The sequence below is a fragment of the Phoenix dactylifera genome, chromosome 8 (assembly GCF_051530095.1).
Source record: "Phoenix dactylifera cultivar Ajwa chromosome 8, Ajwa_hap1_PhDact_Kaust_v1.1, whole genome shotgun sequence".
Classification (NCBI taxonomy): domain Eukaryota; kingdom Viridiplantae; phylum Streptophyta; class Magnoliopsida; order Arecales; family Arecaceae; genus Phoenix; species Phoenix dactylifera.
Window position 1 is genome coordinate 4,490,438 of NC_143197.1, and position 13,314 is coordinate 4,503,751.

The 13,314-nt window shown below is 41.3% G+C and overlaps 2 protein-coding genes across 9 annotated transcripts in view; both read right to left on the reverse strand.

Moving 5' to 3' along the window:
* Positions 1-4,692, reverse strand: part of LOC103702084 (D-alanine-D-alanine ligase family) — a 29,299-nt gene extending 24,607 nt beyond the window's left edge. For 3 of the 8 annotated variants that reach the window (XM_088702454.2, XM_088702453.2, XM_088702451.2), the window contains exons 1-5: positions 4,002-4,580; positions 2,813-2,884; positions 1,950-1,993; positions 1,752-1,863; positions 1,044-1,115 (exon numbers count right to left, since the gene is read on the reverse strand). In XM_088702454.2, the coding sequence (XP_088558580.1) occupies positions 1,044-1,115; positions 1,752-1,863; positions 1,950-1,993; positions 2,813-2,884; positions 4,002-4,367 (666 nt within the window). In that variant the 5' untranslated portion in view covers positions 4,368-4,580. Of the gene's footprint in view, positions 1-1,043; positions 1,116-1,751; positions 1,864-1,949; positions 1,994-2,812; positions 2,885-4,001 lie in introns of all 8 variants that reach the window. The other 5 variants (XR_015967810.2, XM_088702452.2, XM_008784375.5 and 2 more) reach the window with 4 other exon arrangements.
* A 1,931-nt stretch (positions 4,693-6,623) lies between these two features.
* LOC103702214 (mitogen-activated protein kinase kinase kinase 20-like) lies at positions 6,624-7,646 on the reverse strand. The gene has a single exon (XM_017841562.3). It carries the CDS (start codon positions 7,644-7,646, stop codon positions 6,816-6,818), a length of 831 nt encoding a protein of 276 aa, XP_017697051.3. The 3' UTR covers positions 6,624-6,815.
* Positions 7,647-13,314: the final 5,668 nt, after the last annotated feature.

Consider the following 13,314-nt stretch of genomic DNA (forward strand, 5'->3'; position numbering starts at 1 on the left):
AGGAGCAATAGACCCTTTCTCTATCAATAGTGAAAAATTGGGGAAACAAATAATGTCTACGTCTGGTGTAAGCTAAACATGATCTAATCAGTTTCAAGTTTGGGATATTAACCGGGACCTAGGTTTTGATAAAGTTTGTATTATAAGCCATACATGACATTTTAACCTTTAACCTTTAAAAGCAGAGGCTGCTCCTAATAAGAGCAATTGGCAGATCAGGACTTGTAAAGCTGATCTAGATTATTTGAACAAGGTTTCTAACCTTTTAAATTTAAACTCTAAAACTCAATTCTAGACTTGGTCACATCCAAATCAAACTACACTCCATCATGCAAATCCTACGATGTGTCGATTTCAAAACAGTCATATAATAAGTTATTATTTTGTGCCTAATATGAGTATAATATCTAATATTTTCCAATAACTAATATATATTCATTCCACCATGATTAGTAGTTAATAGAGTCTAGACTGCACACACACACATATAAATATATACACAAAGAGAGAGAGAGAGGTAGACTAGGATACATCATATACATAAATACATACATACATATGATTGGATAATGAGGGTTCATCGTCGATAACCCAAACCACTAGATGTGATCTACTATCTCTGAACTGCTTCCAAATATCATGTAATTTGAAGACCCCTAGCATATGCATCAAGTGGTCAAAAATTGGATAGTCTAAATAATATTTTTTTTGGTATCTAAGCAATTTACATGTAGCAGATCACATCCAACAGCCCGGATCATCAATGTTGGACCTCCATCATCAATGATGATCTAGCCATATTTGAGTGGAGATACACTTGAGTATATCCTAGCCTACCTATATTATATGTATATATATTTACATACACACACACACACACCTTCTTTTACCAAGAAGATCCATTAACACGAAACAGAGATAGCAATTTGCACCTTTCTGCTAAGAATCAAGCGCTAAACAAGTATGCATACTTGGTTACAAGAGAAGCAGCAAAACAATATCCTAAAATTGTTACGATCTAGAAGTGAAGATTGATTGCTTACCTTGTCGAATGCCTTGCGACACTCATCTGATGAAGTACCAACAAATGGCACATTCGCTTTCTCGAACAGCTCCTAAATGATTGAACATGAGTAGTATAGATGTTAATTTGATCATTTGATTACGATAAAAAAATGAGCTAAAAGTTAGCACATATGAAGCCAAACAAAGTTGCCTATTGCGTCCATGGGTTCCACAACAAGAATCACGTGAGACCAAGATAAGGAGAGTTATGTAGTGCCAGGTGTATGAAGGTCAAGGGCAATAACAATCATGTCACTTCAACTCTCCTCTTAATGGGCAGATTGATAGTATGTGATTTTTTTCCTAAAAAAATACAGATAATAAAACCCAATTCTATGTAGAAAAGCACGGGAAAGAATGTTTTCACATTTTTGATATTTCAGGACCCATCAATTTTTATTAAACATGTTCATAAGACTCATTCATTTTGATATTGTAACAAACCAACTTCCTTAAGCTTGTCAACTGCACAACCCCTAGGAGTAGCATTTAACTTTAATGAGTCATACGGTTATATTATCTCTTATATCATTCATATAACACTAGTGCATCTTTCAAAAAGTGTAGCCTTAAACAGAGCAAAATGGAGAAAATGGATTCATGGAGCCGACCCCAACTAGTTTGGTATTAACGCTTTGTTTCCTTTCATTTCGTTGAGTTGAGTTTATTTCATTCATAATACAAACCTGGATGCCACCATCTTCACCAAAACGACCATGAATAACTGGGAATGCTATATCCACGGAGACAGCAAGATGGGCAGCAAAGTCAGATAATGACTGAAAACCTTGGGCAAGGCTGCAAAAAATCAAGCAGAAAAAAGTAACATCCAAAATATATTAATTTGAACAAAGAAGGCAACATATTGAACTCAAAAGGCTAACCTCTCTAGTTTGAAATCAAAATCTGCAGGAGTATTTGAATACAACTGTGAAAAGAGTAAAATGGAAATAACATCACATTACTGACTTGCACAAGAGACATAACAGGAAAAATATGCAGTGAAATACATGATTTTGGATCTACAAGTGGTCCAGAAAGAAAAAATGTTAAAATATGCCAAGTATCATGGTCATTTAAATCATCTGTAAAGCTAACTTATTAGACATCTCTATGTTCAAAAACAGTTGTAAAGTACTTGTGACAGAAGAGAAAACAATTTACAGGTACCCTTGAACAAACAGATGTCAAACTTATCCAACTTCCGTGGCTGATAGAACTAGCCACAAATTGGCATAAGTATGTTAGATATAATAAAACTAAGTGAAATGACCGGGAAAAGCATTATGAACATTGCAAATATGTGATGATTCCATATATATGTTACAATTCCAAGGAACTCAAGTAATAAGCATTCGAGTTAATGCAATGGCCAATGGGATATGGAGAATGGCCCATATGTTCACCAAAGCTAGAGAAGACCCTTATACAATAGATTCACATTGCATATAAGGAAATGTTATTAGCAAATACAGACATGGTTCGCTGTACCAGCCCGAAACCAAGCGGTACACGGTATACCATACCGTACCAGTTCAATACTAGTAACCGGTACGGATGGCATACCGACACTCGGTATGCTGGAAAAATTCCATATTATGCTAGTGCAACATCGATACGGGGTCCCGTACCGGGACAGCAAATCTTGAATACAGGTATTCAATAGTGCACAGAAATTATTAGTCAAATTACAAATGATATTATAAAGTGAATAAATACTTAGAAACCTAGGATTCGGTATACCAACCTGGGCAGGTAATATTGCATATGCATTGAGATCACAGTCAATGTAGTAGCAGCTGACATGCAAATCTTCTCCCTGTGATGTAATGTGAACATGAATTTGAATATCATTTACAAAAAATAATACCAATTCCACATTCATCCCATTAATGATACCAAATTATTGTATATATACAGAGAAAATAATATTTGTCGAAATAGGCATAGGTATTTTAGTTAAAATACCTCAAAGAGAAAGCATTATAAACTCAAACCCCAAAAAATTCTCAACAGAATACAAAAAGCAGAAATTTGAAAGCCAATTTTAGAGAGAGCATATTCACTCACAGTCATATGAATTATGTTCCCTAATGATAACAATTACTTTGGTCAGAAGAGTGGCTAATGCCTAATCTCTAGAGAGATCACCAAATTAATATGAATCATCAGAAGGTAGATAAAAGTAACCATGTCAAGCCTTAACTAGATCAATCTTATGCTCATTGTCTGATTGCAAGGAAGTGGAGCTGGAAGCCATGTAAGTCATATTAGTAACCCATTTCCAGGGAATTAAATGCGTGCAACCAAGCAAGTATAGGAACTCAAGATTTCTTCCCCTTCTGTACATATTCGGTGTCACAGCTCACAAGTTAAAAATGATAATGTTTAGGCGCTTGCAACCCTGTTTAAAAGTAATAATCATTTTTAAACTATCCATATCATCAACTATAACTATACATATTCTGTACATAACATCACCACCAGAATCTTGCTTCTGTCTTGTCAAAATCAAATGCCTGAAACTGCGACTCAATACCAAAGTTTCTCAGACTACAGACATGCAACGGGACTAACATCAACCAACTCCACATAGCACTTCAACGTAACTCTAATTCAACAAACATATCATACTCAACATCAGAAATTCTAACCTACTAAAAGTTGGTATACTAACCGAGTTGTCGATCCAATAATTTGAGAAACAAAGCAATATAATCTTGAAAAAGACCTCTGTTTTGAACCCAAAACCAAGGAATACAAGTGCGTTCACATGTATTACTAGAAAAGATTTCATTTTACGGACAATATCGTAACGTTTTGCAATTACTAACAATTTCATTATTCGTCAACACTATCCTCGATTCTTGAAAAAAAAAAAAGAATCCACAACGAACGAAACCAACAAAGCTAGAACCTTGATCGCAGAAACATACCTGTATGTGATCAAGAACGGATCTTGCGGAGTTCAACGAAATCCCACGCTCCGCCGACGGACCCCCACAGACCAGCCCAACTCTCAAAGGCCTCCTCTCCTCCTCTTCCTCCCTCCTCTTCTCCTCTGCCACAGCACCAGCCTCAACCGACGCTCTAGGAACCCAAGAACCCAAGTCCCGCTTCGCCGATCGATGAGTCTCCAAGACTCTCTTTAAACCCGCAAGATACGGGAAACAAGAACCGTTCTTGCTCCGCATCGGCGCGATCCATGGAACTTCCCTCCGATTGGAGGCGTTCCTCTCGAGGTGGAAGGCGTCGACGGCGACGCCGGAGACGCGAGGAGGGCGGCATATGGACGACGCCATGGGAGAATAATTCTTCGAGAACTAGAGCTTCTTTGGTGTTGAGGTGGGGTTGGGGAGTAGTGGGAGAGGAAGGGAAGAGGGTTACTGGAATATTTGAAGCGGAGAAGAGCGACCATGGCGACAAATAGTGGGCACTACTATAATTCTTTTTTCGGGTTCCCTTACGAGGGGAAGCACCGATACGGGAGGGCCGCAGAAGGACCTTGTCGTTTGTGCCGTTTCGCCTGGGAATTTATACAAGTCGAGGTCATCTCAATGCCGTCCCTTCCGAGTGTCACGGTGGAGCCGAACTGATTAGACGGTCGGTGATCTCATCAGATGGCGCCGGCCGAAGGCGGGGCTAAAAAGCGGGCGCTATATCTATGGATATTCCGAATAACGGATAAATCTGAGACGCGATCGATCTTCTGTATGCGCTCTTCTTCGATCACCAGCCGCCCGTTAGAGTATTGCAGTGGGGAGCCCACACAGGACGAAGATATTCGGGATCCCAGATGATGGCGTGGATCGAACGCGAAGGGCGATATCCGTGGAGATTCTTGGATAAAGGGAAAATCCAAGGAAAGGAGGGATATTATATACGTTGTGATTGGATTAGTTGCGGAAAGGTGGGACCATCAAGGACGGCAATCTCGTAGGAGGCTTTAGCATTAAAATATGAATGAGAAAAATATGAATTGTGAGAGACATGAGGTAGCAATCCTCTTACCACCATGGGAAAATTGAAGCCGGCACTTTGTACAAATTTACAAATTCTTTTGCCGCAATGGATATAAATTTTGATTGCGTCTTGATATATAATCATCCTTCAATGGTTGCTAGCATGTCAAGATCCAGTTGAATAAAGTATCCTATCTAGTTCAAGGTTGATCCAATTGCTCAATCGCCATTACTAGTCTTAATCTCCCATCATAATTGGGAGAGACTTGTTGCTGCTGGGAACAGCCCGACCTAGTTACTAAGTTTGTGGAGGTTACTGAAGATCTCGGCTTGTGCACCGTCTAGATCAGAAAGATCAGATGAGAGTGTTGCACGCCTTTACAGCGATGTTCTGGTAGCTATATATTGTGCTCAAGCGGCAATGATTCCAACATCGAGTAGTCAAAAAAAGCTGATCCCAAAATGTATTAGGACCGATGCGATATTGTGCAGTCCACTGTTTTTTTTATAGTAAAAAATAGGAGGGAGGAAGAGAAAACCTCATCCGCGTAGCAGCTTCCACTGGGCCCCCCTTCCACTAGGGAATGTTCGATGCGAGTAGAAATTTTTGCTTATACCCTTCCCAACCCGTGGGTCACCCCACGTGTAAGTACGTCACTCCAGCGCCACCTGAACTAGATAGTGTTCCCACCGAGCATGTCCAAGCGGAGGGCATACAGTCCTCAACATTTAATCGACGCCCATACGTTTCGAACCTGGACCGTGCTGGTGGAAGCAAAACCCCGTTCCAACTGTGCTACCACCTTGGTGACATAAGAGGAACGCTCTTAATCACGGTCGCTGCACAATATACAAACAATTGTAGTTAAGAAACTAAATCTCTCCATTTAAACCTGAATGGGACAGGATTTAAACTTTGTCCGAAACCTGGAAATTCCGCGTATACAAGCCATAGCAAAATCATATTCAAGTTTTGCGGCTACTATTTTTAGATGGTGAAGAGGATTTTCTGAAAACGTACGAATGGGTGAATTAAGAAGCCCAACACTGGCATATAAATTACACCACATGTGCTGCAATCAGATTTACAGCGTCTGGAAACATTCTTTCCATATATGTGCACGGTCTTGTCATAAAAATGTATTCTGTATAACATGCCCCCATCATATGCATGCATTTACTTCCAATCCCCCCCCCCCCCCCGTTTTTTTTTGGTGAAAAATAGGAGGGGAGGGGGATACCAAGCATGGTTGAATCTTGAGGATACCACTACTTCAAGATTTGAATCAGGTTAAAGTTTCATATTTGAATCCGACCAATTTATTAAACAAGTAATCCGACCCAACTCATATTTTCATTTATTAAGCAGGTCAAGTCCAGATTTTTAACAAATTAAATGGATTTAAATAGATTAAATAGATTAAGCAAGTCAAGTTAAATAGATAAAAATAAATTAAGTAGATTTTAAATAGATTAAATAGGTATGGTTAACTAGGTCAAGTAACGATCCGACCCAATTATTAAACAAATTAAAGATCTAAATCTGAACTCAATTTATTTAATAAATAGGTTTAATTGGAATGATCCCTCCATAACTGAAATTGATTTATGTCAAACCTAAAATTATTTAAAATAGATCGTTTGATGGGTCCAATCACAAATTGTCACTCGAAGAATATGTTCCCGATCCCCTGTAACGGACTCACCATGCGTGAACAAATAAAACAAGAAATATTGATCGTAAAAATAATAAAAAAATATCATTGAATCGAGTATATGAGAACAAAGTCAATTTACAAGGGCTGGCTGCCGAGGAGCGACATGCAAAACTTCGCCTCCTAACCCTGCGGCACAATCTAACACTCTTTCTTGGGCTCCGCGCGGTGCTGCGCCATGTCCATCTTTTTCTTCCCCATAATCTGATGCGAAGGGATGATCCAGTAGCATCTCGGCCGTCCACCTTTTCTTTGGGTCCTTCACTAAGCACTTGTTCAAGAAATCCTTCCCCTCCTCTGAAAGGCTCTCCGGGATCTCCGGCAAGACGTCGCCGCGACCGATCCGAAACAACACCGCCGGCAGCTCGAAGCCGACCGGGAAACTTCTTGCTGGCTTGCCGGTGACCAACTCGATCAACGTACACCCGAGAGACCATATATCCGACGGCGGCTCGTACTCGTTCCGAGCCACACCCTCCGGGGCCACGTACAGTGGTGTGCCTCGAATAAAGATCCCTTGGGACCTCTCCGCAGCTCTCTTGGCAAGCCCAAAGTCGGCTATCTTGACCTCGCCGGAGCCAGACACGAGGATGTTGTGTGGCTTAATGTCGCAATGCACGTAACCCTTTGCATGGATATGGGTGAGGCCTCTGAGGATGGACCTGGCGCAGCGCCGGACTTCGGACTCGGAGAAAGGGCCGTGGGAAGATCGGAGGATGTCGAAGAGGCTGCCGAAGTTTGCGAGCTCAAGAAAGAGACTGTAGGTGGCCTCGCCATCGTCGTCGAGCTTGATGTCGTCGCCGAGGCAGCCGATGATCTCGGGGCAATCTTGCAAGAGATCGAGGATCTCTTTTTCGTCCTTCAAGATGGAGGACTTGGAGACTGGTGCGGACTTGACTGCCATTAGCTTCTTCGAGGAGGAGGATCCATCTCTGAGGATGCCCAAGCTAACCGAAGCTGAGCTTCCTCTCCCCAACTTCGCTCCTCTCTCCCACGTAAACATCATCTCTCTTCTCTTGATCTCCTACTGTTGCACTCTCTTGCTGTAACCTCTTGAAGAGTATATATACGGATGTAGGCTACTGGGCTCTGCATACATGTCATAATCCTACTCGTTCTCTTGGAGAGTAGTTCTTGGAGTAGGAATCATAATCCTACTCGGCTTTGCGATCGTCTACGATAGATTTGCCAAAAAAGATCATCTAGGCCGGATAGGCTTCGCATACCCGCATTCAGATAAATACTGATTATGGAAAGTTGTTACCAAGTAATCTTAGTAAGTTATTTTTTTGTTTGAATTGGGAGGTTAATCCACTCTTAGTTTAGTAAAACGGTTATGTATAGGAAGTGAATCATAGTAAGTTTTTTTGGAACCTTTTGAGCCAATGATTTCAGGACAACTAAGGCTTCAGAGTTTTCGGATTCGGAAGCAGTTTATTATCTGATTCGTTCTTCCGGGTCAGCGGGCTGGGCTGCTCAGAAGTCAGAACTCATCCGATTAATAGAAATGCTGTGGTAACCCAAAGAGTATAACTCACTCGGTCACTCAGCTGGTATACGTTGTATTCTAACGGCTCCCTTTGAATGGGCATGTCGTCTGTGCCACGTATTGAAGCCAGTTGTGAGTGGCGCAAAACAGTTACCAAAAAGTCCTAAAACTGATCCGAATAAGCGATTTTCCCAAGTTACCAAACCGCAGTGGAAGTCCTAAAACTGATCCGAATAAACGATTTTCCCAAGTTACCAAACCGCAGTGGAAGTCCTAAAACTGATCCGAATAACCAAACAGTAACATTTGGGGGGGGGGGGAAGCAAGCTAAGGTTCCGGAAAGTGACCGTAAAAGCAGAATTATTAGGGCCGGAAGCCGCACCCGGCCATGCCTCTGCTTGAGCCTGTCTTGAATTTTTTTGGGGCTTCAAACCGAGCTTAGGTCCAATTTTTTTTTTGGATAATCCAAGCCTGAGCTCACTAAATCTGATTAGGCCGGTTCAAATTATCCATTTGGGCCAAAAATAAGTTTGACCCGAAACCAATTAAAATTTAATATTTTATAATATTTCTTTTCTAAGTAAATAAGCTAATTAAAGATTGGGCTCTCTTCTATTACACAAGTAAATGATATATGATACATTATTCTCAGCTGAACTTTTTTGAATTTATTCATTACTTTCTTATTATTCTCTTTAAATAACTATATAAAAAAATAAATTGATTTGAGCCTAAATTCGGTCTCGATTTTGGGCCTTGTGCGGGCTCGAGCTAAGGTCGGGCCAATTATATACCTAAGCCCAATCCGAAAAATTAATGAGCTCTGCATTTAAGCTCAAACTTGTTTTGAACTTTTTTGGACCTAGTCCGAAGCCCAGCCCAAAGTGTGCTTGGCCCAATGGGCCTCAGATCAACCCGATCCATTTCCAGCCCTACTTATTATGCAAGGGACAATCCTGTCACAAGTAAAGCTGCAAATGGATCGGGTTGACCCGTGACCCGACCCGACCCGACCTGACCCGCGTAGACCCGACCTGACCCGAATTTTAGGACCCGCGGATCCGGGTCGGGTCCAAAAATTGGACCCGAATCATTTTCTGGGTCGGATCTGGGTTTACCAAACGGATCCGACCCGACCCGAATGGACCCGAAGAGAGAGAGAAAGAGAGAGGGAGAGAGAAAAAAAAGGGGGAAAGCTCGGATTCTCTCTCGATCTATTATACCGTTGAAACCTCTGGTGTCTCGGTAGCTAGGTTTTTTTTTTCCTTCTGTTTTTTGGTTTTTGTTTCTTTTAACGTTTGAAGAAAGAAAGTGAGGGAACGCTGAACTGAATATGGGTCATGTGCCAGTTTTTGCAATGGAATTGGATTTTGGAAGAAGGTCTGGGATTTTCTTTGCCCTCCTGAGAGGGGAGCTGGGAGGCACCAAGTTCCATCCAATCAGTCATATAGATAAAAAGTAGTGTGATATGAAATTTGGCTTGTAGACGGACTTACTTAGTTCGTCACGGATCATCTGTTCCGACCGGAGGTCAATTGCAAGTCTTTCAAGTCATGGGTCACCCAGTACCTCATAGTTATGATATGGCCAAATTAGATTTGCCCAAAATTCTTTCCCAAAAGCATAAAAAATGGATCCGATTCGAACCTGAACCCGAACCCGACTCGGACCCGACCTGACCCAACCCGATCTTCAACCGGGTCGGGTCTGGGTCCAAAATTAGGACCCGAACAAAAAACCGGGTCGGATCGGGGTCACTCAGGACCCGACCCGATCCGACCCATTTGCACCCCTAGTCACAAGCTAATGATATCATAGACCAACTGCTGATAGAAATCAAAATGGAGGTGTTTATTTTGAACTTTTTAAAGACGACAGGATGTATGTGCAAATAGGTGAAAGTTAAGAGGGTGTGAGTGTAATTTTCTCTTACATGTATAAATAAGATAACTGTCACACACACACACACACACACATCATATTAAGCCTTGTCTAATATTATGAGCAGATATTCAATGATTGTTTTAGAGATTATCTCCCTAATCACATGATACACATAAGCAGTTGCAGCAATTAATTTTACCATATACAATCAACATGGTAGAGGCAAACGAAAGGATTGTTTATACAATTTTATTTGTTGCCAAAAAAAATATATAATCACATGATACAGATGACAAATTACGTTAGACCTTGTCTAATATAAGCGACATCCAATGATTCTTTTAGAGATTATCTCTCTAATCACAAAATACACGTAAAACGTTGAAGCAATTTTACTGCACATGATCATGGTGGAAGAGACAGATAAAAGGATTGTTTATCCCCCATGGGCCTACTTGATTTTAGACATTAAAAAAAAAAATTCCAGGCCAAGGCTTGGACAGCAGAGAACAGCCATTATCTCCTTTGTTTCAGCAGACACTGGTTTTCCACACACGGCATGCAACGCACGTAAGGAAGCATGGATGGCTGCGGCAATTCCCTGATCTAATTAAAATTCAATTGTATCGTAACTCGAAATGACTCAAAATGTCACTCGGCTATTTTGCACCATTCACTTTGCTGCATTACGTTGCACAAACGATATGCCAATTCCGGCTGAGTGACTTTTTGAGTTATATTATTTGGGTTACTAAAGCATTTCTATAAATCGGATGAGTTATGAGCAGCCACCCGTTGACCAGAAGACGGAATCAGCTAATAAACAGCTTCCAAATCCGAAAAGGTCTGGAACGTGAGTTGGCTTTAAATCATCGAGTCAAAAGGTTCCTATAAAAAAATCAATGACTTAATATGGTCATTTACTTTTTTTGCTAATAACTTACCATAACTAGGATACATCTAATGGTGAGTATTTTTACCCTATCCTAGACGATTGTATACACCAACGGTAAAGATATTTATGCAAAGTCGAGTAGGATCATGTTCCTAGATGATTTTCCAGTGAAATTTCCTTTGGGGGTGGCATAGGGGCGGGGAAGATGTGCACTTCGATGGCATGGAAGACCATCTGTCAGCTTCTACAAAGTGGGGGATTAGGTATCCGGTCGTTCTTACTAAGGAGAGAGGCTTTGGCAGCCGGACATGTCGCGAGGTACTTACTTGAACTAGAGGAATTGTGGAGCTTCATGATAAGGGCCAAGTATAGCTTGCAAACTACAGTGGCAGAGCACTAGGCCGGTCAACGCTGGTCTTCATTTAGAAAGAGATGTGTGCTCAAGCACAACTGGTGCTCTCTAACATCATATGGTCGCTCGGAGATAGGAGATCTATAGATGTGATGGATGATGCCTGGATGTCAGAACAACCAATGAAAGTCTAGCCTATTATAGTTGATCTGGAGCATGCGAAGGGGCTTAAGGTCTGTGATTTGCTCCTCCATAGAGAGAGGAGATAGGATATTGGGACTATGCAACAAATCTTTGGGACCAATTGGCAGAGACAATCCTTGTAGTGTCAATTCCTAGGTGGGGAGTCCCTGACAGGAGAGTATGGAGATCAACCTGCAGATCGAAGGTCAGAGCTAATGATTTGTGTGATTTATACAGAGTGAAGTCCTCACGGAGGATGGAAGGTGGTTGGATCTGGAAGCTTCGCATTCATCCTAGGAGAGCCTTGTTTCTCTGGAGGTGGCATGGGGGTGTTCCCAACCGGGGGTGTTTTGGGCGGCAGAAGACTGAGGATTTCTTTGGCCTGTGATACATGTCTAAATGAGGTAAAGATGGTGGAGCATGTTTTATTTGACTGCCCGAGTACGAGGCAAGTCTGGAGAATGTTGGGAGTTACTTGGAGCTTCATGCACAACACAAGCTCCTTTTAGACTTCTCAATTATTTGAAAAGAACCATGATGAGAGATGTTGTTGTTCCTTAGGAAGTCAGAGATGCCTATCTTGCATGCTATATCTGGCTTGAGAGAAATGCTCGAGTATTCAAGAATAGAAGGCAGCAGCCGAGGGTCATTATTGAGAGGGCCCTTCTTCAGGCTACCGAGATCTTATAGTATACTACCGCAGGTGATACCATGATGGCAAGGGACATTTGAGACTCCCGTTCAGCACTTATAGCGACCCATACAATTTTCATCTATTGGGAAACCCCACCCCCGAGCTTTATCAAGGTTAACCTCAATGATAGTTATCGAGTGGCGGAAGTGAAGGTGGAGTCGACTTTCTGATCAAAGGACTTGACTCTAGATTGGTAGCAGTCGGAGGTTCTTGCATTTTCGATATATCATGCCCGGTGAGGAGCCGAGGGTTGCATGGAAAGGTATCACCTATGCTAGGCACGCCTTAGGGGCGGAATGCATTTATCTGAAAAGGGATTGCCACTATTATCGAATGGATCTAAGGTCAAGCTTAGAAAGATTGTGGGCATCCACTGCTGCAAAACATCCTCAGACTGATGAAGAATTGCACAACATTCCAAGCAATCTGTGTGTACCTAGAGGCAAATAAGACTAGCTGATTAGGTTGCATCATTTATTGCTCAGCATTCTCTAAAATAGCTATGAAACCATCTCTCCGCCCTTAGAACACATCTTATTTTTTGATTTTATTGAATATATTCATACAAAAATGAATGATCTATCCGCCCCATCAAAAAAAAAAAAAAAAAAAAAAATCCCAAGCCGGATCGATCCATGAGGCAGGCACGGAATCTGAAAGTCTTGGCTGCACCCACCATCTCCCAGAACGTACCATTCCATTAGTATTTTAGCTTTCAATGTATGACGGACTCCTTTGACTAAATACAAAGCAGCAGTTTGCTTTAGAGACCCGCATGATGCAACACAAAACTCACACATAATTATACTATAGCGACACCAAACTAATTTCGAGCAAGTCATGGAAGATAAGACATTAAGGTAAAAATATGATGCCTCTTCTTTCCCCTATCGCACAGAGCCATGGTTTCTAGATGGCAGAAACTATAGGTGGAAAAAGTTACAGACCAAATACTTGAGAGTGAAACAATGACACCAATTTTAAAGAGCCAAAGAATGTACAAATTCATTTTCTTCTTAAAAATGAGAGAAAAAAGTTATTCATCCGATACAATATATTCTAGAAACATGAGATG